The 23,866-nt window shown below is 35.6% G+C and overlaps 1 protein-coding gene across 1 annotated transcript; it reads right to left on the reverse strand.

Moving 5' to 3' along the window:
- Positions 1–22,842: 22,842 nt before the first annotated feature.
- Positions 22,843–23,845, reverse strand: LOC122536524 (E3 ubiquitin-protein ligase listerin-like). The gene is made up of 4 exons (XM_043668950.1): positions 23,764–23,845; positions 23,503–23,633; positions 23,023–23,423; positions 22,843–22,947 (listed from the first exon to the last, which is right to left on the reverse strand). The coding sequence occupies exons 1-4, from the start codon at positions 23,796–23,798 to the stop codon at positions 22,858–22,860; spliced, it is 657 nt and encodes a 218-aa protein (XP_043524885.1). The 5' UTR covers positions 23,799–23,845; the 3' UTR covers positions 22,843–22,857.
- Between the last annotated feature and the right edge of the window lie 21 nt (positions 23,846–23,866).

Raw genomic sequence — 23,866 nt, forward strand, 5'->3', positions numbered from 1 at the left:
TAGTTCCGTTTCAGATATATTGTCGATTATGGTTCTTGATTCAGGCACATATTCTCGACTAGGATCATCTTGTTGTGAAAGTATTCGTTGAATGATTCCCCTCTCTTCTAGGCCCGCACCTCAAATCTTCTTCTACGGGTCAGCTTATCTGGACGGTTATTGAATCTATCCTGCAGCTCCTGAAAAATTTAAGCGACTGAGAGCATTATGTTGCTTGACTTTGCACAGAACCAACCTAATGCTTTATCGCGTAATCGCTGATAGATTATCAACTTCATCGAATTCTTGTCCAAATTATGTGTCTCCTTAAGCAGTTCGGCTTGCGTTTAACTTTTCCGCTACAACTTTAATGTTGGTCCGCGATGTAACCGAGGTACTCGTAGCTGTGCTCAATGTCGATGACATCTCTCTTTCTCTACGCTCCAATCTTAATTCTCTTTCCAACAACTCTTTTTCGCGTTTCAATAGTTCCTATTCTCTTCGGTTAACGGGCGGCTCTTCCGCGACGACAGTTCACCTCGTTCACCGCCTGCGTTCCGCCCTCGCCCGTTGTTTCTTGCGTTCCTTCCTCCAATCGATTCTTCGATCAATTCCGGAATTTGATCTGCAATTCCTGGTTCGGCACTCGTTAACCGAACAATTAAATAGTTTTTGCTCCCGCCAGTTGCAATGCCTCTCTTCCACCGCAAGATTTTCATTTCTACAATTGTGAAATCGGACAGATATCCGTAGTCTCCTCTTAGAATTTTAAGTTATTTATACACAAAATGCTTTCCAATCTAATAAACTAAAATAAATAATAAACTAAATAAACTAGAACGAACGGAACTGATATTTCAGTTCAACTAATCACAATTCTGTTCCACGTTTACTATTCTCGATCATCCAGCTCGACGAAATTCCTCAAGATGGTGGTTTTCGACACAAAAATCACGAACGTGGCACTTCAACTTCACGAACCGTGCTAAAATTCGATATCCCACTTCTGAGATTGTGAGAGGACTCGCAAGAAACGTGCATTCAAAAATTCTGAAAGTAACAGCGATTTTAAATTGTATATATTTCATAAAGGCTAACTGATTGTTGCTTCCTCGCGTGAATGATACACTTTTTTCTATTAGAACAATACAGTCCTTGTCGTAAACGGACAGTTGATAACTTGACGAATACATTAAATTCAAATTTAACGTGTTTTCACTTATATAATATGTAATAATCTTCTGTAATAACCTTTTTGAACAGAAGGTGCCATTAAAAGTCCAAAAACATTTGAATGCACAGGACTATACGTTTCGTCGTAGTCTATGCCTTCTTTCTGTTCGAAATTTCTGACTACCAGTCGTGCTCTATGTCTATCATCTTTCTTTATTTTAAAAATCCATCTCGCACTCAAAATTCTTTTGTTGTTTGGTTTGGGTCTGCTTCTATTCATGTTTTCATAAGTGGATATTTCTCCTCTTGAATTACTGCTTTCTAGTTTTCTGAATCTTTTCTATTAATTGCCTCTAAGTATGTCAAATGTACATAATAATTTCCATATCTTTCTGGAATATTTCTCTGTCTAGTACTTCTTCTTATCGTCACACGAGTTCCATCTTCTTCTATTTCTTGTGTGTCAGGTATGTTTCCTGTTTCTTGCATTTTCAGTATATTATCTTTTTCTGTATGTTCTGTTCTGATCTTGGCCTTTGAAATTTTTCCTTCATTATTTTCTTCCTTTTCTGTTCCACACATGTTATTAAAAACTACGTCTCGTGCAATTACTATTTTTCTTTTTTGTTTGTCCCATAAGCAATATCCATGTCGTGTACCCTACCATTGTATACGTTTTACATCTTTCATCTAATTTCCTTATGTGTCCGTGTCCTTTAGCGTAGGCATTGCAACCGAAAATTTGTAAATGAGGTCGGATTTTTTTTCTAGTTTTCAGCCGGTGTTTTGTCACTTATGCTTGTAGGACTTCTGTTCAGTAGATATATTGCAGTAAAAACTGCTTCGCCCCACATCTCCTTATTTAATTTTGAATTTAATAACAGAGCCTTTGCTTTTTCTAAAATATTACCGTTCAGCCTTTCGGATTTACTGTTTTGTTGTGGCGAGTACGATACTGTGTCTGTTTATTATTGTTCCATTGTCTTTGCATTACTCTTGAAAGTTTTTGTTAGCATATTCATTACCATTAGCACACTTTAGTTTTGCTACCTTTTCTTCCCATTTCGCTTGACACTGTCTCAGATATAGTTTTACTGTTTTTGCTACTTGAAATTTATCTTTTGGGAAAGACAGCTGCAAAGTGAGTGAAATCGTCAAGGAATGTTATAAATTATTTCATCCCATCCCAAGTGGTGAGTTCTATAGGATTGCATATGTCTAAGTGAATGATTCCCAACGGTGCTTTCATTCTTTCTATATTAAATGGTTTGCGGGTTTGTTTTGCCTTTACACATATATCGCAAATTTCTTGATTATTAGAGAATTTAGATATTAGATTCATACATTCATTTAAACTTATTAAGTTCTCTTTGATTAAGTAGCTCAGGTGTCTTAGCTTCCGGTGTCATTGTAGTGCGTCGCTGTTTACTGTTAATTGACCTTCCATTTTGTTCGCCTTTTTAATATCTACAACTTACTAACCGTTTTGTCCTCGCGACCCTTTTGAAACCTTTGTTTTATCCAATAGTATTTCGATCTTGTCCTTCGTAAATTTAATTTCACCATCTTTTTCTGTTATCGCACAAACAATAAATTTTTTGTTAGTTCTGGAACTAAAATTACATTTCTTAAGATACAATTTTCAGTTACGACTTCCCCTACAGCTTTGCTTTCCATTGTTATGGACTTTTTTGCGGTGCAAATTTCGGTATTAAGTGTTTCTACATCGTTTAAAATATTAACATCGTTGACTATGTGGTTCGGTGCCCCTGAGTCAACTACTCAGTCTTTTTGAATATTATTAGCATAAAAGCATATCTTATCAGCAGCATTTTTACTTGTTGCTCCAGTTTTATCCTTTCTGAAATAACAATCTTTTTCAACGTGGTTGTTTTTTTTTTGCAAATACTGCATCTCTGTGTGTTTTCTGAAGGTATTCTTGTATCGTCAGTGTAGAGGACACGACCCAGGCAGTACCATAAATAATATAATAAATATGTCGCCCTCAACGACGTGGATCCTGGACGCAGTACCGCAAAGCCATGAGGTAATTGCCAAAAAAAAACCCTCATGGCCCTGATCGTGCGGACTCCAGTTAAGTAATAAACTTCCAGATCGACCTGGAAAAAACAAAGAGAGTTGAGGGTATATAAGGCCCGACTCCAACGCACAGAGTATCACTATTTCTTCTATACCGAGATCCACGCTACGAAGTAGATCACCGCACTCGCAAGTATTATTTTTGTTACAATTAGTATTTACACTAAAACACTAAAGTCAGAGAATTTTTTTTGTTTCCACCTCTGAAGTGATCATATAGTGTTATTCTATTCCTGCAATGCTTAACAAAATAATTAAAACCATTGCATTTAAAACATTTTATTGAGGACTTAAAGGCCACATTTTCTTGTAGTGTCCTCCAATTTTAACCTATATTCTTCAAGTTGTAATCTGGTAATTAAATTAGTTAAAATTTTATCTGCCGATGGTGTTGAATCCCAGGCACTAAAAAAATATCTGTATTGAGCCGGTAAGGTGGCTAATATTTTAGTTATGAACATTGTATCGTCTATAGGCTGACGTAATGCGTTTACTTTAAAAAACAAATTTTCAAGGATACTGACATACGTTGCTATGTCTCTGCCTTTTACGAAGGAATAATTGAAAAATTCTTCTGGCAACGAACACTTCATTTGCACCTTCCCGTATATCATTGTTAATTTCTTAAACATTTCTTTTGAAGTGTTACAGTTTAACAGGTACATTAGTGGTTTTTTTCTCTAAGGGCATAATTTTTACTTTTTGAACTTTTGCATCTGGGAGCTCCCATTCTTGCTTCTTCTTGTCTGTCCAATCTTGTACAGGCATGTTTTTTCCGATTGTAATATCGTACACGTTCATAAATTTGAATAAAATCGTCACTTGGATCTTCAGAGGTTGAAAGTTTGTTTCATCTTTCAGTTTTTCGATTTGATCTATTTTGCCGTTATGACCGTTACTTGTAGTCATTTTTATTTGTCTTACGACCACGTGTTTTTAATTTTACGAAATGCAATTAATTCCGTTTTCACTGATTTTAGTTTTACTTTTTTAAATTTTTACTCAGTCCTGGGTCCATAACCTATTATTCTCTATTGAATAATTAGGCAAAGGACTAATTAACAATATCGTATATATTTACAAAAGCACGTCTTATTACACTTGTGTTCTCTTAACTTATAACTTGTGTGTCTATATTGAGCCGTTGGCTCCTTAAAAGGAATATTCCAGGGAAATAGATAGTAAAAGTAATTGCACAGAGATGTCGCGTGATATCTAATTGGCATAATTCATTCAGCTATTATTTCTTACCATTTCTTACCATACATTTTTACAATTACTATCTAGTCTAACATAAAGAAATAAGAAATTTAAAAAAATGAGATTACATTTACTAACAAAATTTTGAGTTCGATGTATTTGTATTTCATTCCATTTCAGTTCTCTGCGCTCGGATTTAAATGATAAACTTGATACTGAGACTTGTCTCTTATAAGTGTCGAATATTCGAGTAGTACTACGTTCGCACTTCGCAAATGTAAGTGAAATGAACAATTTTTCCAAGCATCAGTTCTGTGCATCTTAAAATGACCTGTAGCCGCTGAAGTACTGACCTGTACTCTCCCTTATTTTCAAGAGCCAATCCTGCAAGATATTTTCTATTTTCGTACGGTTTGACCAATTGGGCAAAGCTTTTCAATGTTTCAGGAAGCCGCGACAATTTTCGGATTTTCAGGATATTAATTTGCATCCGATAATATCAATATTATATAAAAAATATTTTTAAAATAATAGTAACAATATATTATAATAATTATTGTTACTAATATAAATTATTAATAATATTTATAATATTAAATTAATAATATTAATAATAATGTGTTAATAATATTATTATTTAGTAGTAATAATAATGATGATAATCATTACGATGATTTAATCTTATAATTGAAGTAATATTTGATGGTAAAAGTTAAATATTGTAGGAAAATTATGTTACGTATTGTAGCGGCCTAGAGTCCCTCGAGTACGAGTTTCGAACACCCACTTGTACAAGCCGCAAGTGGCTGTGCGCCTAGCGTCGAAGTCTAACGATATTGGATATTAAGCAGAATGCGGAACACCGCTACGGATAGGGTGACCGTCTAGCCTAGCGAGTAGATAGAAAAAAAAAAACAAGCGTCTGGGGCAAGGGGGTCGCCTGCCATCAGCCCCACTGATGAGTCTAGGCAGCGACTTTTGAGATGAAACGCATTTCCTCACCTTTACCCATCACCTAGATTCAATCACATCAATCCTACCATATTTCATCCTCGCATCGTCATAACACTTCAAAGCCCTTCAGTATTAATATGTATTTAGAATAATATTAGTTAGTAAATATTATAGAAAATAGAAAATATACAAAAATGGACAATAGAGGTATACTGAATAGAGAACTGTCGATATTTCAAAATTTAAAGTTTAAATTATTATGTTAGATTTTGATATTTGAATAAAATAGAGCTCTAGATTGTTTCTTCATAGTACCAGTTGGCGACTCATGGATCAGAATTTTTTGAAGTATGTTTCTCCTTTATTGGTTCTCCCGAGAATTCATCTTCAATAAAAATTACATCCCTGGCCTTCATTGTTTGGGTTGGATTCTTTAAGTCCACCAATCTATATGCCTTTGTGTCAGCACAATATCGGATGAAGATGCATTCCTGGGCCCTCTAGTCAAATTTCCCTCTATTATGTTTCGGGATATGCAGCAGCTGAACACTCGCAAATGTTGGTCCAACATTCATATGGTGTCATTCCTCTTAAACTTTTGGTTAGAGATCTATTTTTAATGTAGACCGCATCTTTCCAAAACTTTTTGCTTAAATTTGAATCGGCTAGCATGCTTTGTCGATGACGGTTCGATTTGCCTCTTCCACTAAGCCGTTCAGGCGTGTAGGTGGTTGTCTGATGCCTGATTTCATTAGCTTTCAAAAACATCTCTATTTCTTTGTTTAAGAACTCTCTTCCGTTGTCAATCCTTAGAATTTTTATGTTTTTATCTTTCGAATTGGTTATGCAAATTTTGAATTCTTTGAATGCCTTTGTTGTCTCATCCTTATACTTTAAAAATAATAGAAGATCATGCAGTAATAATCGTTTAGTAGCAAGAATAGGTAATGAGCGCCTGTATGACCAGCTGTATTCTGAGAATGGTCTACATATATCAGCGTGTATAATTTCTGGAGAATCATTCGCCAGTATTTCTCTATTCGCTCGAAAATTATCATTTTTGTTTATTTTGCAACTTGAATTATTGAATACTAGTATAAGATTTTTTTGGCAAGAGTGCTGACTGATGATAAGTTTGCATTAAGTTCGGGTACATATAAAACATTTTTTATTAATTTAGATTCGCACTGACTTTCAAGATTTATTGGTACCTCTCCGATTCATGAGGCCTATAGAGTAGAATTATTGGCAACTGTTACGTATGTTTATACGCATGAGTGTTTATACGTAATTTTGCATGCGCGAATTATTTGGGCTCATATGGTTTGTGGCTCACGAATCGATGTACCATGTGTTATCCCTTATTTTTACAGCCATTGCAGAGAGAAAACTCCATTTTTTGTTGCCCTTTTGCTTATTTGAGCATTTCGAGCCTTCTCCAGAGATTCCTGCCTGTGTTTTTCTGCAATTCCAACTGATGTGCCCAATTTCACCGCAAGGTAACACCGAGTCACCTTTTTCAGAAAGCTCATTTTTTGATTAGTTGGTACACGTCTTGTAGCAAGTGCGATTTGATCTTCCGATTTGATCTCAAACTGCTGCTTAAAATCTTCTTACAATAGTTTTGTTTTTATTAAATCAGATGATTTTATTAAATCAGTGATCGTTACTCCAGAATTTTTCAATGCCATTACCATTGGTTTACATTCTGGTGGTAATCTAGTAAAATAACAGCTAAAAATTTGTCCTCTGCCGGGCTGCCAATGTCGACGAGCTGTTGAGACAACGACAAAACTTCGTGCATATTATTAAATTTATCATATTCAGTTTTAATTAATGTTCTCATTAAAACTAAGATGCGAGATAAACCTGAGTCTTCATAAGCCTCTTTTACATTATTCCAAGCTTCGTTGGCCGTTTTTGCATCTTTTAAACAAACGTGGCAGTTGACCTTCATATTTAAACAGATGGCTGCGCAACGCCTTCTGATCTCTTTTGCGGTCTATCGTGGATGTATCTGAAGATTCTATACAATCCCGAAGATCTAGACCTATGAAAGTCATATGCATCAAGAATTTCCACGAAGCATAATTTTCAGATCCTTCTAATTTTTGCTCAATTGTTGGAATTATTTCCAATTACATTGACCGACGACAGCTACTGGGCCGTTATTTGAATCACTCAAGGACATGTTTTCGTTTAAATTGATGAGACGCACGATTTTTACGTAATAATAGTGATAGATAGTAGTAAAGGCTTTCTTTTACCTTGCTTTGTATAACAAAATCTAAGAGACGGCACGTGTTACTTCTTAAATGTGTAACTCTCCGTGTTGGACTCTTTTATTATTATTATTATTTTAATTTGTTTAATATGGACTAGAGAATCAGCTTTTTAATTTATTTCTGGGCCCATATCCTGGAGTACGCGGGTTGAAGTGGAAAGATTGGTTGCACAAGAATCTGTTCACATATCACTTTATAATAGAGAATTGACTGTTATTTGTACAACTGCTTTTACAGAGAGAAACACGCGATTCAGACACAATACGGTTCTAGAGTTCAAGAAGAAATAGACACGCCACATACATACGGATAAACATTTTTCTAATGAAGGTTATTGTCTCTGGTAATAGATTTCGCGATTATGCTCCGACAAAAAAGTCTGATTATAGTCTACGCCATAAATTTGACAACAAGCTTTGGTATCTAGACAGGCTTTAAATCGAACAGTCTTACCATTTTCATCCTTTTTGCGTTTGAAAATCCACATGGATTTGATGGTTTTTTTATCTTCATGGAGACCAATTAACTCCTATACTCGATTTTTGATTAGTGAATTGTACTCCTCATCCATCGCGGATTCTTAATGATGTTTGTCATCAGAACACAAGACTTTTTTGAACTAATGATGGTTCATTGCTTATTGCAATGAAAGCTTCGTGTCTGAAAGTGTCAAGGAATTCTCTGGCTTTTCTATCTCGTACAGGATATCTTCGTTGCATTGTTTCTTAACGATTCCCTTCTTCTTATTCATCATCAATACCAACTACCTGAATTGGTAGATCAAATGAGAAGTTATGATCTTCTTTCTTGGCAATTTAAATCATCCCAAACTCATTTTCAAAGAAAATGAAATCTCTTCCTTTTATTATATTTTTAAGATTTTGTTTAAAATGTAGAAGAGGGTAAAAAGAAACAGAGGGATCGACACAGACGAATATCTTTTGACAAATGAGTATATTTCCTGACCACGTTCTGCACAATCAAGTCGCTCGCGCCTTGAAGTGTCGTGTAGGATCTGAGCGCCACTTAGTGAACTACTGTGAAGGCTGGAACGCTTGTCGCCTTCTGAATGTTGTTAGCTGCAAATGCAGCTTACGCATCTCACACAGGTGCCGTTGACGAAGACAGCTGCTCACATCGGTACCGTTGACGAAGACAGCTGCTCACACTGGTACCGTTGACGAAGACAGCAGCTCACGCAGGTACCGTTGATGAAGACAGCAGCTCACGCAGGTACCTGAGCCATCGCTGAGAAGACAGCAGCTTACGCAGGTCACTGATGCCGTCGCTGAGAAGACAGCAGCTTACACAGTAGAAATCGCTAAAAGAAAGGTGATCGCACGGAGTAGCCTCCCGAATGAGAGAGCTAGCGTGGTCTCTGACTTCAAGAAGAAGTCTCGTGAGTATGATCGCACGGAGTAGTCTCCCGAATGGAAGAGCTAGCGTGGTCTCTGACTTCAAGAAGAAGTCCCGTGAGTGAAGCAGGGCACGCCTGGAGAATGACTTCGTTGAGGAAGTCCCGTGAGTGATGCAAGGCGCGCTGGTCGTCAGGGTTCACTGTGAGCAGTCCTTACTTGTGCTGGGCACGTTGAATGTCTCGATTGCTGGAGAAGGACGCTGCAGTACTTCGTACGTAGGCCAAAGAATCCCCAGAGAATTCCTTCTCCATTGCTGAGTCAAGTTCTCGCCTAGAACTCAAAGAGATAGCGTTATTTGTTGAAGGATGCTCGAAGTTTGACCGTGATCACGCACAAGAGAACTTGCACTGCACAGATAAAAACTGACACTACGTTGCCGAAGTGAACTCGAGGGTTGTTCAGAACGAACTGAACGATGCTCGGGCTTGTGCCCCTTCTCCCAAACTTGGGACTCAAAGCGACAGTCTGGCGCCACAATGCGTTCATGCACAGGCCTGCCGGAGACGTGCTTTACCTCGGTGCAAACGATTCGTCTCGGACGACAAAGTTCAGACACCAGGAATGTAGGCTCGCATGAGGCTCGAACACATGACGCTCCAAGTGCCAAGGAATACCTAGAATTGGTTCCTTTCAAGAATTGCTTTCTATTAATTTTTAGCCTTGAGAAAAGTCTAGAATAAGTCATTTTTACGAAAGAATTTTTATTTTTTCCCAGGCCAAGCGGCTGGGGTTCTAAGAATTCCACTTGGAGCATCCGCTGCTTTAGAAATCCAAAAAGTGAAAGCGTGAGATCGAAAGTTTGCTCTTTCATTGCCTCTACTTTTCAAACAGATTTGGATCCATTAGTCTATAGCCTTTGGTATCTGAACAATATCCTATAAATATATACTCTTTTCTTTTGGATTAAAACTTCGTTCCTGCTTGCTTCGGTACATGTAATATGGCTCTATATCCTTTTAAGTGTCTCAAATCTACCTTTTTATCTGACCAAATTTCAAATAGAATTGAATTCCACGCATTTACTTGGAGAGTGATTTTTAAAATATACAGCCGTCCCTACGGCTTCTTTCCAAAACTTTTGATTGAGCTTGGCTTCTTGCAATAAGCAACGTGTTTTTTCAACAACTATTCGAATCGCTCTCTGTAACACCATTCCGATCCGGTGTATGCGGAACTGTTTTCTAATGTTCTATTCCTTCAGACTTCAAGAAATTATCCAGCTCAATATTTATTCCTTGCCGTTATCTGTCCTTAAAATTTTGATTTTTTTGTCGTGTTCTCCTTCAACCCATGCTTTGAATTGTTTGAATGCTCCCGTAACTTCAGATTTACGCTTCATGACATAAGAAAAGGTCATTGCAGAAAAATCATCAACCAGGGTGAATTCATATCTAGCTCCAGATCAACTTGCTTCTAGCATTGGTTCACAGACATCAGCATGAATCAACCCTAATAATTTGGTTGCTCTTTCTCTACCTGAGCCAGTGAATGGTTTCATAGAGAGTTTACCACTGACACAGACAACAAAATTTTCTCTATCTGACAAGTTGAAATCAATACCAGGTGCTAATCATTTTCGTAACAGTTGGCTAAATGCTCCAGTCTTTTATGCCAAAAGGTGTAACTTAATTGATTTGTAACTGAAACAAGTGCTTAATGAGCTGAAGAACAAAACGACAGAACACACAGACTGAAAGACATATGCTAAATTCTGCAATAAAATCAACATTATCCCATACTTAACAAACGAAACTGAAATAGACATTAGAAATTGAAACCTTCGCGTAACACATACAAAAAGCATACAAAAACGCAACACAAACAGTATTGACTCACAACATAAACCCACAGATCCACTCCTCTTTGGCATAATAAAAAAACAGAAACAAAATGTGAAGAAAGTTCCAAAAAACAGGAAATTCGATCTTCAAACTACACAAAAATATCCTTAACATACGTATAAAAAATAACATATGGCAGCAAAAATTATCCAGCAAAAAAAAAAAAAAAATACGAACCACACGCTATGGCGCACCTAAACTACAAAATCACCGGTGGCTCTAAATCAATAATACCTTACAGGATACTACACACAACTCCTTTCTCTATACGGACGAGAAAAAGTCGGAAAGATTCACGCGAAACCTTGAAAATATACACTTGACGGCATATAACCAACACTTTCCAATAGAACAAGACATCGAACATAGACTAACTTACATCCAATCAACTCTTCTATTTCCAGTTATACATCCATTCTGCTCTCCTAAAATAGTCAGAATCAAACATCTCCCAAACAACAAAGCACCAAAACCTGACAAAATAACAGCCAGCAAACTAAAAAACCAGCAAACAAAAAGTTAAACCAATAGTTCAGCTATGTTACATCTACAAAGCTTGGCTCAAATTTGCCTATTTTCCAACAGCTTGGGAAATAGCCAAAGTTATTCGAATTCCAAAACCAGGGAAGCCCACAACTAATATAACAAGTTACAAACCTTCCGAAGCATGCAATAACACACAGCTAATTCACATAACAGAACACCAACATCAAAACCAAATTCAAGTACCGCAGATTTTTTGGAACTTTTCTCCTGAAACCTACACTTACATGCATCATACACGTCTAAACCAAATAAAGTAAATCTAATTCTCTATCTCTTCACTTTAAATTATAGAGACTCGTTAAGCCAGGAACTGCAAGAAAAATAACCACTTAAGGAAAAAAAAAGGTCAGTAGTTTTTAGCAATCCAGCAGAGTAATCAGTAGTTTTCAAGAGTTCAAGCGAACGTCTACATCCAGCATCACAAGGCGCTCAGTTTTCTCACAGCATTCCTACATGCATCTATTCCTACTCATTCAATTTTACTTACTTGCCTTTACATTACTGATTACCTTACTGATATAATTCATGTTCGTCAAATTATAAATCATCCAATTAACTCTTACTTGTGACGAATGAATTAAAATTCCATCGACCTAACAATAATAAACCAAACCTCAACTACCGTTCTAATCAACATCTAATATGTGGATTCAGATCGGCAAGTTACAATATGTATACAGGGTATTTTTTTTTTCACTGCAAAAATTTTTGAAGCTTCCTGAAAGTTTTGTAATTTTCTATGAACGAAAACAATATAAGAATGTCATATAGTTTGTTCGTAAACGTTTTATTATAGAGTTATAGATATATATTGAATATAATGTGAATATGTGCGTAACAATGGATTTGAAATTTAATAATATGTTAGATTAATCGTGTTTACTTTATCTATACTACGTACTAAGTACTATCTAGGTATTGTTAAAATTTTAAATTCTCATTTCAAAATGACCATCTATGTTAATGCAAGCATTTAAAAGAATACAGTTCGAATATAGGAATATTCAATGAGAATATTATTAATGTTTTCTCAGTAGAGATGCTATTCAAAACAATAGGTATGACGTATATGACGTATTGATACATTTATCTTTTGCGTACAGAAAAACATCGTATAAAAGAGTCATAGTCGTATGTGCGTGAGCGGAGTGTTTTAAGAGTAGATTTCGAGCGGATTGTGACAGGGAGAGGTGTTAGATAGGATATAGGTGAAGGCTGGAGGTAATAGGGAACAGTAGAAGTGAAGGGAAAGACGGAGGTGTGAGACCTAAGGTAAGATGGCGTTTTTTGGATAGGTTCGGTATTTGAGGTTAGGATGGCAGAATCCAGCTGCGGGAGAGACAGGTCGGTAAAGAAGAGCCCGCGGCTCTTGGAAAAGAGAAGGTGACAGGAAGAAGAGACAGAACACCAAGGTCAGGGAAAGCTTCCGGTAGAGAAGAGAAAAGGTCGGGATGGAGAAGCGAAAAAAAAAGGAGAAATGAACAGAGAGAGAAGAGATAGAGACGACGAGTGAGGAGGTTAAAGGAAATAACGATGAAGAGAAGAGCACAGAGCAACCGACAGAGGAGGAGGAAAAACCCGGAGTGGGCAAAGAAAACAGACTATTAGAAATGATGAAAGAAATGAGAGCGAAAATGAAGGAGGAGGCCCAAAACACCAAAATGGAATTAATGAAAGAGTGGAAGAAGAAAGAGAGAGTGAAGATGAGGGGAGGAGAAGAAAGAAATCCTAGAAAAAATGGGACCGTAGAAAATAAGGTAGAAGAATTGCTCAAGAGCAGAGGGGTAAGGAGAGAAGACTCTCTAGAAGAAGAAATGGTAGAAAATAAGTTGAAGGAGGTAAGGCAAAAGCTCGAGAAGCTGGAATCAAAGCAGCTAGAAGAGGTAAATGTGGAAATAATGAATAGACTGGATAGATTACTGGAAACACAGGAAAGGAGAGAAAGGCGGAAAAACATAGTTATAAGAGGCCCGGGAACAGGTGTACAAAGAATAAAGGAAGAAGTGGAGGCATTCTTAGGAGGCATTCTTAGGACGATGAGAAGAAGAAGGAAATAATTAGGGGAAAAACGGGTTAGGAGGAAAAAAGATTTACATAGATCTTGATCTTACCAAACGGGAAAGGGAGGTATAAAGAGAGTTAGTGGAAGTAATGAGAAAGGAAAGAAACAACGGTTGTAAGGTTGGAATACCAAAGAATATGGATCGAAGGGGAATGGATAAAGTGGCAAGATTTGGATAAGAATAAGGAGAATACAAATTTTTGATAAGGTTCAAGGTACAGAAGAGGAAAGGTATGGGTGTAGGGAAGTAGCAAAGCAGAAGGAAAAAAAGAAGATATTATTCTGGAATGTAGCAAGGTTACTAGCGAAAGACGAGGAGTTCTTGGAGTACTTACAAAGCTTCCTTTTTGTAGGCTTAATAGAGACGTGGATCAAGGAAAAAAACATGGAACAAACTGAAAGATAGATTACCAAAAGGATATGTCTGGAAATACCAGCAACTAGAGAGAAGAGAAAGGGCAGGGCGAATGGCGGAATAATCACAAGAGGAAGGAGTGAGCTACAGATGAGATAGAACTGGAGAAGCCTGGACTAGTACAGAGAAAAGTAATGATAGAAAGGAAAGTATGGGAAATATGGACCGTATACTGCGGAGAAGGGATAGGTAAGTGGGAGCAGACGGTAAACACCGTAATGAAGGAGGAAAAGGAAGCTGAACTGATTATTGGCGGAGATTGAAATGGAGAACAGAATAGGAAGAAAAGGCGGTACGCCCACGGAAGAGAAAGGATACGATGAGAAACTCCAGGGATTGCATAGTTAACGCAGAGGAAGAAAGAATGCTGAGAATAGTAGAGAAAAGGGGCTGGCACATCCTAAACGGGCAGACAGAAGGAAATGAACGCAGAGAGTTCACGTACGTGGTAGGAAGGAAGGAATCGGTAATAGATTATGTAGTTGCGAACTCGATGGCGAAATAAAAGATCAGAAAATTTAAAGTAGAAGAAACAATAGAATCTAACCATTTGCCACTGGAGATGGAATTAGATGCAATGATAGGGATGAAGGAGCAGAGGGAGGATTACACGAGGAGAAAGTTAGGCCGGTGGAATGTGGAGGAGGTAAACAAATATAGCATTAGGAGGGGAGGAATTGTATGGCAGAGAGGTGGAGGGGGTTTGGCAGGAACTAAAAGAGAATGTGAGGAGCGGTTAGGAAAAAAATATTAATAAAAGAAAGGAAGATAGAATGGGCCAGTTGATGGGACAGAGATTGCAAAAGACAAAAAAGAAAGGTAAAGAAGGCACACAAGGATTGGAAGGGAGAAGGGAAGCCGAAGGAGCAAGATATACAGGAGAGGAAAAAGATGGGGGAACTAACAGACAAGAAGAAGGAAGAGACAAAAGAGAAGATCTGGGAAGAAGTGAAGAAGACGAAGACGCAGACAGAGATATGGGAATTCATTAACAAGCAAAGGAAGAAAAGAAGAGAAACGGGAACTCAAATAATGATAGAAACATGTATAAACCATTTCATTACGGAACTGGAAGGCAAAGAACGGTAGGGATAGAAAGAGAGGAGGACGAGGTAGAGGAGGAAGAATAGAAAATTACTGACGAGGAAATAGAAAAGCAATTAAGAGAGCTGAAGAAAGAGAAAGCGGCGGACATAGACAGGATTCAGGAAGATGCATGGATTTATAGTGTAGGTAACGTGAAGAAGAAGCTATTCGACCTAATAAAGGACATCTGGAAAGGGAAAGGTTTTGAGTGGAAGAAAGAAGTGATCATGCCGTTATACAAGAAAGGTGATCCAAGCATAACGAACAACTATAGACGAATCACATTACTGTGTACGGCTTATAAGCGGTATTAAATGAAAGGATCAAAACGGACATAGAACCTAAAGGAACCTAGATGACACCCAGCCGGGTTTCAGAAAAGAAAGGAACACAATAGACAATGTTTAGATGTTACAGCATGTAGTGAAAAGGGAGATTAGGAAGAAAGGAGGGAAGGTCTTCGCCTTCTCTATCGATCTAAGGGCCACCTTTGACAGTGTGAACAATTATACAGGAGAGACAAGTTGTGGGACCTAATGAGGAAAAAAAGGCGTAAGGAAAGAGTGGGGAAAAGAGGCGAAAGGAAAATAGGAAAAGTGAAGGAGATATACCAAGAGGTTAAGAATGTGTTGAAAGTAGGGGAGGAAACAACGACAGAATTTTGGACTAAGAAAGGAGTTAGACAGGGTTGCTGCCTGAGCCCCACGTTCGATACATCTCAGACTAGGAAGAGACGCTTTTGAAAATGAGAGTAGGAAAAAGGAGGTTCTGCTCACTGGCCTACGCGGACGATCTGGTAGCGGTTGCAAAGACGGAGGAAGATTGCAACTGATAATGCGAAAACTGGACGCATGGATGAGAAAGAATTATCCTTAAATGTGACTAAGTCCAAGCTAATGGTCTTTGGGAAAGGAAGAAAAAAAAAAAAGAAGAGAATGACAGCGAAATGGAAAGGAGAGTTAGTGGAAGTAGTAAAGGAATTCACATATCTAGGAGTGAGATTCCAAAGGTGTCGGGAATAGTTGGCACACGTGAGAGAACGGGTAAGAAGGGCGGTTCTAATAATGAAAGAGGTGTGGGGGAGAAAGGATAATGAAAGATGATTTTAGCAAGAGAATGTTTATGTTTAACTCTCTGGTGGCAAGCTGTCTGATATACGGCGCAAAAAGTTTGGGTGGAAAGAGTGGGAAAGTTTAGAAACTGTACAAATAAGATACATTAGATGGTGTTTGGGATTACCCAGATGTACACCGAGGTATATAGTATTAGAGGTAGACAAACTAAGGATAAAGACAAGACAGAAAGCGATGAAATACGACCAAAAAATCAGGAACTTAAATGACCAAAGATTAATTAAAGAATGTTGGAATGAAAAGGTAGCAAATAAGTTGAAAATAAATAGCAATATAAATAAGTTAGAGTATTTGAGGAGAAATAGCCTTAGCCAGGAAGCTTTAGAGTACTTAACAGAGAAGGAGGTAAGCGAGGTAGGAATTGGTGAGAGTCTGGCAGAGAGAGATAGGGAGACACAACTACAAGTGCAATACGGGAGATATGTGCAAGATACAATAGCAGATTTAAACACATAAGGTATGCTCTAAGGCCAGAATATCTAGTCAAAAAGGAGACTAAAAGGAGTTAAGGTATCATGGCCAGAGCAAGATGTGGGAATTTGGAAGAATTTAATAGGTATTGGAAAAAAGATGAGGGACAGAGTATGTAAGCTATGCGAGAGGGGTTACGGCACTATAAAACATTTGTTAGAAGACTACGAGCAAATGGAGAGGACATCATATAGCACAGGTGTTGGATGGCAGAACTAAAAAGTAGTTCTCTTATAACAAGAAGGTGGTTAAATGGTTAAGAGGGGTTGAGAAGCGGAGGGAGAGAAAAGAGAGAAAACTAGCAAGAGTGTGAGAGAGATGCAGGGTGGAAGGATGTGTGCGAGTATGAATGTAAATACTAACTTTGTAAGCCAAGTCCATTTCTGGGCCAAAAGGGCCGAAATAAACAATTATATATATATATATATATATATATATATATATATATATATATATATAGTATGTCGTATGTAATGGAAACTGTAGCATTAGTCATCAAATATATATATAACTCACTATATATAATGCACTCTATTCGGAAACAATATTTCTAAAGCTATTGTACTATTTTTTACTTTTCTCATATTTTAACTGCAAAATTATTTATCTATTTATTACTCAATATATATTACATATTATTGAATTACATAAGCAGGTAGTCGTGCAATATATTTACGAATATGAATACTTGAATAGTATATCAAATTCGTTCATTCTCATCTGGTTTTTGGGAATATAAAAAAAATTTCGAAGATTATTTTGAAAACAGAAAGATCTATAAAAGATAAATTATATCCAATAATTCTCTTTCTATCTATTCTATCTGTTCCTTTATTTCTTTTTACTAACTTGTTAATGTGTAATTAAAAACAAAAGTATATAATACAAATTACTTTAATTTTGTAAATGTTAAACAAACACTGTTCATTATTATGTGTTCATCTATGTATGTGATACAGTGAATTCGAAAAAATCAATTCATCCATTCAACAAAATAAATATCATACTATTTCATAATTATTAACTATCGATTAAGATTTTAAATGAAACATAAAAAAACTGAATTTTTGATTTGATGTCAAAGACCGCGGCTAGAGCGGAAATCTCAGGCGCACTTCATGACTGAAGCTACGGAGACGAGTGCAAAATTGGAAATTGTAGCTGTTAAAGTGATCCAATTCTTCTTCGCGAGAAATACGGAAGATGCATGGCGAGCGAGTAACTTATTCCTTAACTTTATCCCTCGATTTTATGAAAAATTGAACTTATCAAAAAAATATTTCTGCAAATATTGTTTGGGATAAAGGAACATATTGTGTGCTGTAAATTATTTTTTGCAAATCGTCCGAAATTTCAAAGTCAAATTTATTTTCTTAAATGATACGATACATACATATATTTTCTTTTTCATATTACGATGTTATTTATGTTAAGACTAATTCACTGAATTGCACTTGCAACGACCGAAATCATTTATTTCTTGAATTGTTAATAAAAATGATACGAATTATTTTATGAGTTCAAAATTTATTGTTCGTTCCTATTTTCTTCTAATTGTCTCTATCTGAGTATATACTTATAAATTAACTGCCAGTGTACTTATAAATTAATCACAGATTTCGACGATCCCTAAGATCCCTCATTTAGAAATTGATTTAGAAACTGACCGAACAATCCTTTCCTCTAGCAAATAAAGTCCGACATTACCTGATACCAAAGTACGAAATATATTCAAACATCTTCGGTGAGGAAGTAGTCAATTTATACATAGTTTATACGTTCTTCCTATCGCCCTTTGTTGTATTATTTATTTTTTTAATTGTTATGTATATTGCTTTTAATTGTATATTGTTTTTTAATTGTTATGCATATTGTTCTGTAGCGGCTATAGTACTCCATATAAAGATACAAAATCACTAATCGCAAGTGGACGCAGCGCACCTATGGATCGATGGCGATCACCAGGTTAAGTGCCCGGCGTGCGGATCAGCTCTAAGATGGGTGACCATTTCCAGGCCCAGTCTATAGAAACCCTAACCAACCAAAAATGCGTCTGGTAGGGGTTGCCACCGTCAGTCCCACTACCACGTCTGGTGACGACTCTGAGATGAACCGCCTTCCTCAACGTCCGACCTACCTCACCGACATCCCATCTCACAGACGAACGAATATAGACGAACACCACGGCACGCAAACAACAGAAGGATGACATCCGCGACTCCTACAGTTCTAAATAAATAATATATATTTCAAGAAATAAGAAGCTTTATTAAAAATAATAATAAAAATAATTTAAAAGAATTAAAAATAAATTCTTTTAAGAGTTTAAAAAAATTTAAGAAATAAAAGGTTTATTACAAATTTTTTTTATTAACAGCTTGATTTTAAATTCAAAATATCAAGTTTTTTATATTTTCGTTTCCTGGCTACAGTAATAGACGTGACAAAATCCTGTTAAAATGCATTTTAGCAAGTATGCTTTGAATAGGAAATATGAAATCTATGTCCCTTTAAATACATTGTTAGAAATTCGTTGTGCTATGAATCGATTTAAGATTCGGTTAATCAGAAGAAAATATATATAAGTGTGACAAAAAGAGCTTACACACATTTTTACGTTAGAAAAATATCGAATGGAAAATCTTATCTTGCTCTGTGAAATTGTAAAGTAGTTAACAATTAGTTGTCTTTATTTTGCAAGTAGATCTCAACTACTGAAATCCAAATCTTAATTAATTGTGTGCCATTCTGTTATAAATATTATAGCCGTGAGACTTAATTCAGACATAGTTAACTAATATATAACGGCATTTGCACACTAATTTAGAACGCAATTTTAGGTATTCTTAAACAATATGTAGCGGCTAGCAGATGTCGAAGAAAAGAACGACGGACATACGCAAGAAGAGGTACGATCACGCATACCGCGCGAATCCACAATTCGAAATACGCAAATGCAAGTGTATACGCGATCAGGCCGTCGAATCAGGTTCTCAGACCGCCTTCAGGTACGCTGAACACAATGTAAAAATTTTTTTTGTAAATAGTTGTAAATAATAATAAGAAGTCTAGAATAGTAACGTTTACATTGGCAATGGGATGATGTAGCGGCTAGCAGATGTCAGAGAAAGACGTTTTCTCAGACAAGAAGTTAGGAGAATTTACGACTCACGTGTCACCTGCGCTATTGAATTGCGAAGGCCAAGTTAGTTTTACACTGCGTAAGACCGGACGTCCGCACTTATAGTTTTAGAAATACAGCCTCAATAGCATTTCTGCGAAGCGTCGTAAACTTTGGATTCCTAAGGGCCACCCAGATCAACATTTGGAAAACATTTGGAGAAAGTGAGTGAGGCCCAGAGGAAACCCTGCTACACCGCCACAATTCGGGGAAATTGGTCCCGGTGAAATTGCAGTCCCACTCCCGGAGAAAATGCGCCACGAACGTAAGGAGTAGGCAGCGCAATTTCGTGACAACCCAATTGGTCAAAACTCAAAAACGGTTTAGCTAATTAGGGATTTTCGAGACGGGGACCGGAGCGAAAAAGCTTCGGAAAAAGGAGAGAAATTCCGGCCGTCAAAGAGTACGAATAAGAGACTCCACGATACGCCCCGAATCGAGACATTCACCGCACCGTACTATCTCGTACGAACTTCGCACTATCTCTTGTAACTTATCGAATAAAAGTGTAAACCGATAGTACGAGTCTAACAATCATTTCACTTAGCACTAGCACCCAAACGTTCCCAAAAATAAATAATATCATACATGAGTCGTTGAGTTTGTCTCAACGAATATCATAAAGAAAAGCATAAGATTCCACTTCATTTGACCTTAAAATTTCTACCATCACTCACCCTGCAGAAACATAATGTGCCAATTTATACCAAAATTCCCTTGGTCTATGTATTATATTTATACTTATTCCAGGCTTGACTTCACTTTGTTACAAAGTAGAACATTTTAGTTAACTTCTGGGTATTTTCTGTCTATGTAAAATGCTAAAACTCACATGGTTTATTATGATGTCATGAGTAGTATTATTAATTCTCGCATGCGTACAAATTGTATAACGGAACAAAAAGAGACAAGTTGTGACATTACGCATTCCTATTTGCATTTCGTTTCTAATAACATTATTAACTGGAAAATGTTTCGCGTAATAACAGAAGGGCGAAACCACTTAAGAGAATATTTTTTGAACGTAATTTTAATCCGTTAGTTCCTGCAATAAAAAATTAAAAACAGACACAGGTAATTGCCTTCTCACCGATAAAAAAGATTAGATTCTAGAAGGAATCCGTTTCCACTAGGTGTGACGCGGTAATTTTTTCAATCAATCGTATTGTCTTGTCGTTAAAAACTCTTTTTCGTTCGAGTTAAAACATTAATATCTTTCAAAGTTGAATGTTATGCTCAGTAAAATTTACTTTATAATTAATATTTAAATATTCTAAGATTTGATTGATGTCCTTTTAAAGATAATCATTAAGATTTATTTTACTAATCAATGCTGGATTGATTTGATTTTCATTATCCTAAATGATTCGTTATTAATGATGAATTATTTATAAAAAAAAAAGAACAAATTGAATGATTTTAATGGATGTAAATTTTCACTTTTTACTCGCTCATTTCTGAAAGAATGAACGATTCTAATGAAAGGATGAACTATTTTTTTACGTTTTACTTACTTTATGTTTTGCTTATTTCAAAATCGTTTTCCTCACGATTGTGACCGATATTTTGTCCTGCGCTTCCATTAAGCCACTTGTAAGCTTTGAGCAAAACAATCTTATTTAGTTGTAAGTGATCTTTTCTTGTCGAATTTATATGTCTACTGCATTAAATGTCTAATAAAAAAGAAATTTGCTTGTTATGGCTATAGAATTTTTTTGTTTTTGTAAGTACTTAAGCATGATGTACTCAGAAAAATATAAAAGAAGCAAGTATATTACAAAATATTTATGTATATAAAACATGGATTATGTACAACGTTATAGACAATTGTGCATTCATCAATAAGACATTTCTGAAATTCAATTTCCCGGCTGATAAGAGAAAACGAAATGAAAGGTGTAGTCTAGCGCCCATACGCGAGGAAGTACTTTTAATTATTTTATTCAATACTTTAAAATTCCGAGTGCATACTTTTATTGCTTGTTGAAAGCGATATAGACTTAAAATTTGTAAATCTTTCAATCTATTAAAATGAATGTACAATTGAAAAATAGAATTAAAAAATGTTATATATTTCCAAAGATAATGAATTGTGAATAAAATAATGGATAGAGATTGTGAATAGAGAATAATTCTTAACTAACTAATGAAAGGTATTCAAAAACATAGATCTAGAAATTTATTATAAATTTGAATTTATTGCTACTTCTGTACATAATTTACAAAAAATGTATGCAGGTGGGCGGAAAATTTGTACAATTTATATAAAATTGGTTCTTATAAAAATTTATAAAACATTCTTTCGTCAACACTAGGTTTCGAGTTTCGTTCATTTGCTCTATGAGCAAAAATAAAAAAAAATTTACGATCTTCTCTTGGTAATTTTTGCTGACCTTTATTAATAAAATAATACGAATATTTTCTCAAATTTCTAATTTCCTAATTTTCAAGTTCTATATTTATCTCTACGAACGTCAGTATGACGTAGAAATAATACCAAAAGATATGGTACACAAAAAATGGTCGTAAATCTAGATAAATTTTACTATTTTACAACTTAATTATGTACAGATAAATTTACCATTCTATACAAGAAATGACCGTAAATCTAATATATGTACAGACAAATTTTTATTAAGTACAAGTAAATTTTCTACATACAAGAAATGCCCATAAGTTTAATACATGTACAGACAAATTTTATTATGTTATATTATTTATGTTATATTCAAAATTTCTATAGTCAAATTATTTTATCAAATATTTATCAAGTCAAATAAAAAAAATAGAAATTCTTAATGTAAATAGTATAACAAATTAAAATGTCCTACATATCGGACACGTGGATTTTTTATTTGTGTTAAATTATTTATGCTGAAAGGGAAGAGGTACTAATTGTACAAAATTTCATTATATGTATATTACAGAGAATACACTAAACTCACCAAACATACAGTATGAAATTTCTTGCGGCACTTATGAGGATTTTGGTATTTGATATGTGAGGAAAATACTACGACATATGCAACATTCCTATACACCAACGAATTTTTTTATCCAAACTCCTTTTCCGTGATACAAGTCCACTATATATTGATTTATTCTATAAAAAGGGAATAAAATATTTCCTTAATTATTTAATTCATATATAGATATAATTAAATTGATAAATTATTACTTGGTGTGCCGGAAATACAGACAACTGAATGTGACAATTCCTCAAATTTGCTCCACCTGCGTATTGTTCACACTCAACAGTAGTTGGTTCTAATAGATGATTGGGTGACAACATAATATTAAGTTCCAATTTTGTATCACCTATTTGATACGAGGCTATCACTTCACGGAATGCTGGATGTACTTTCACTTGTATATTTTCAATGTCGTGTAATTTATTCTTAAGAAGTTCCTCTCGACGAAGCATAGGGCTGATGTAATGAGTTGTGATCTTATCTATGGCAACACTGACCTTACTGCCAGCAGTGCTCCACCATTGTCTTACCAACATTGGTAAATACCTCAAACTTTTTGTGTACATCCAACATACAATATGGTCTAACCTCCATTCTGTCCAACATTCTGTAAAATGTCATAAATGGACAAATATTAAAAACAAAGTTATATGTAATAGAAAAGAAAGTAATTTAATTGATCATACCGCTAAAATTTAGAGATGGTTCAGTAGAAAATAATTCCACTGATTTAACATCCTTGTTTATATTATCTCGAAGTAACTCCATTGGCAAAAGTCGGGATATGTTATTTAATAAATTAGTAAAGACGTTATCTCTGAAATAGATATGTATTAGTTTTAAATACTGAAATTTTAATACTGACTAAAAGAAGTCAGAGTTTATTTTGAGTTAGAGTTTCGCTTTAATTGAAAAGAAGTAAAAAAGTATTGAGTATTTCAGTATACATATGTAGCAAGTCTTCATTAGCATTTGCACACATATCTAAGATGATAGCCCATAACAATAAATATCCAATGGTATAAATGTAATCATAAGCAGAATGTGATG

This window comes from Frieseomelitta varia, unplaced genomic scaffold, assembly GCF_011392965.1.
Source record: "Frieseomelitta varia isolate USP_RPSP 00005682 unplaced genomic scaffold, Fvar_1.2 scaffold_844, whole genome shotgun sequence".
Lineage (NCBI taxonomy): Eukaryota > Metazoa > Arthropoda > Insecta > Hymenoptera > Apidae > Frieseomelitta > Frieseomelitta varia.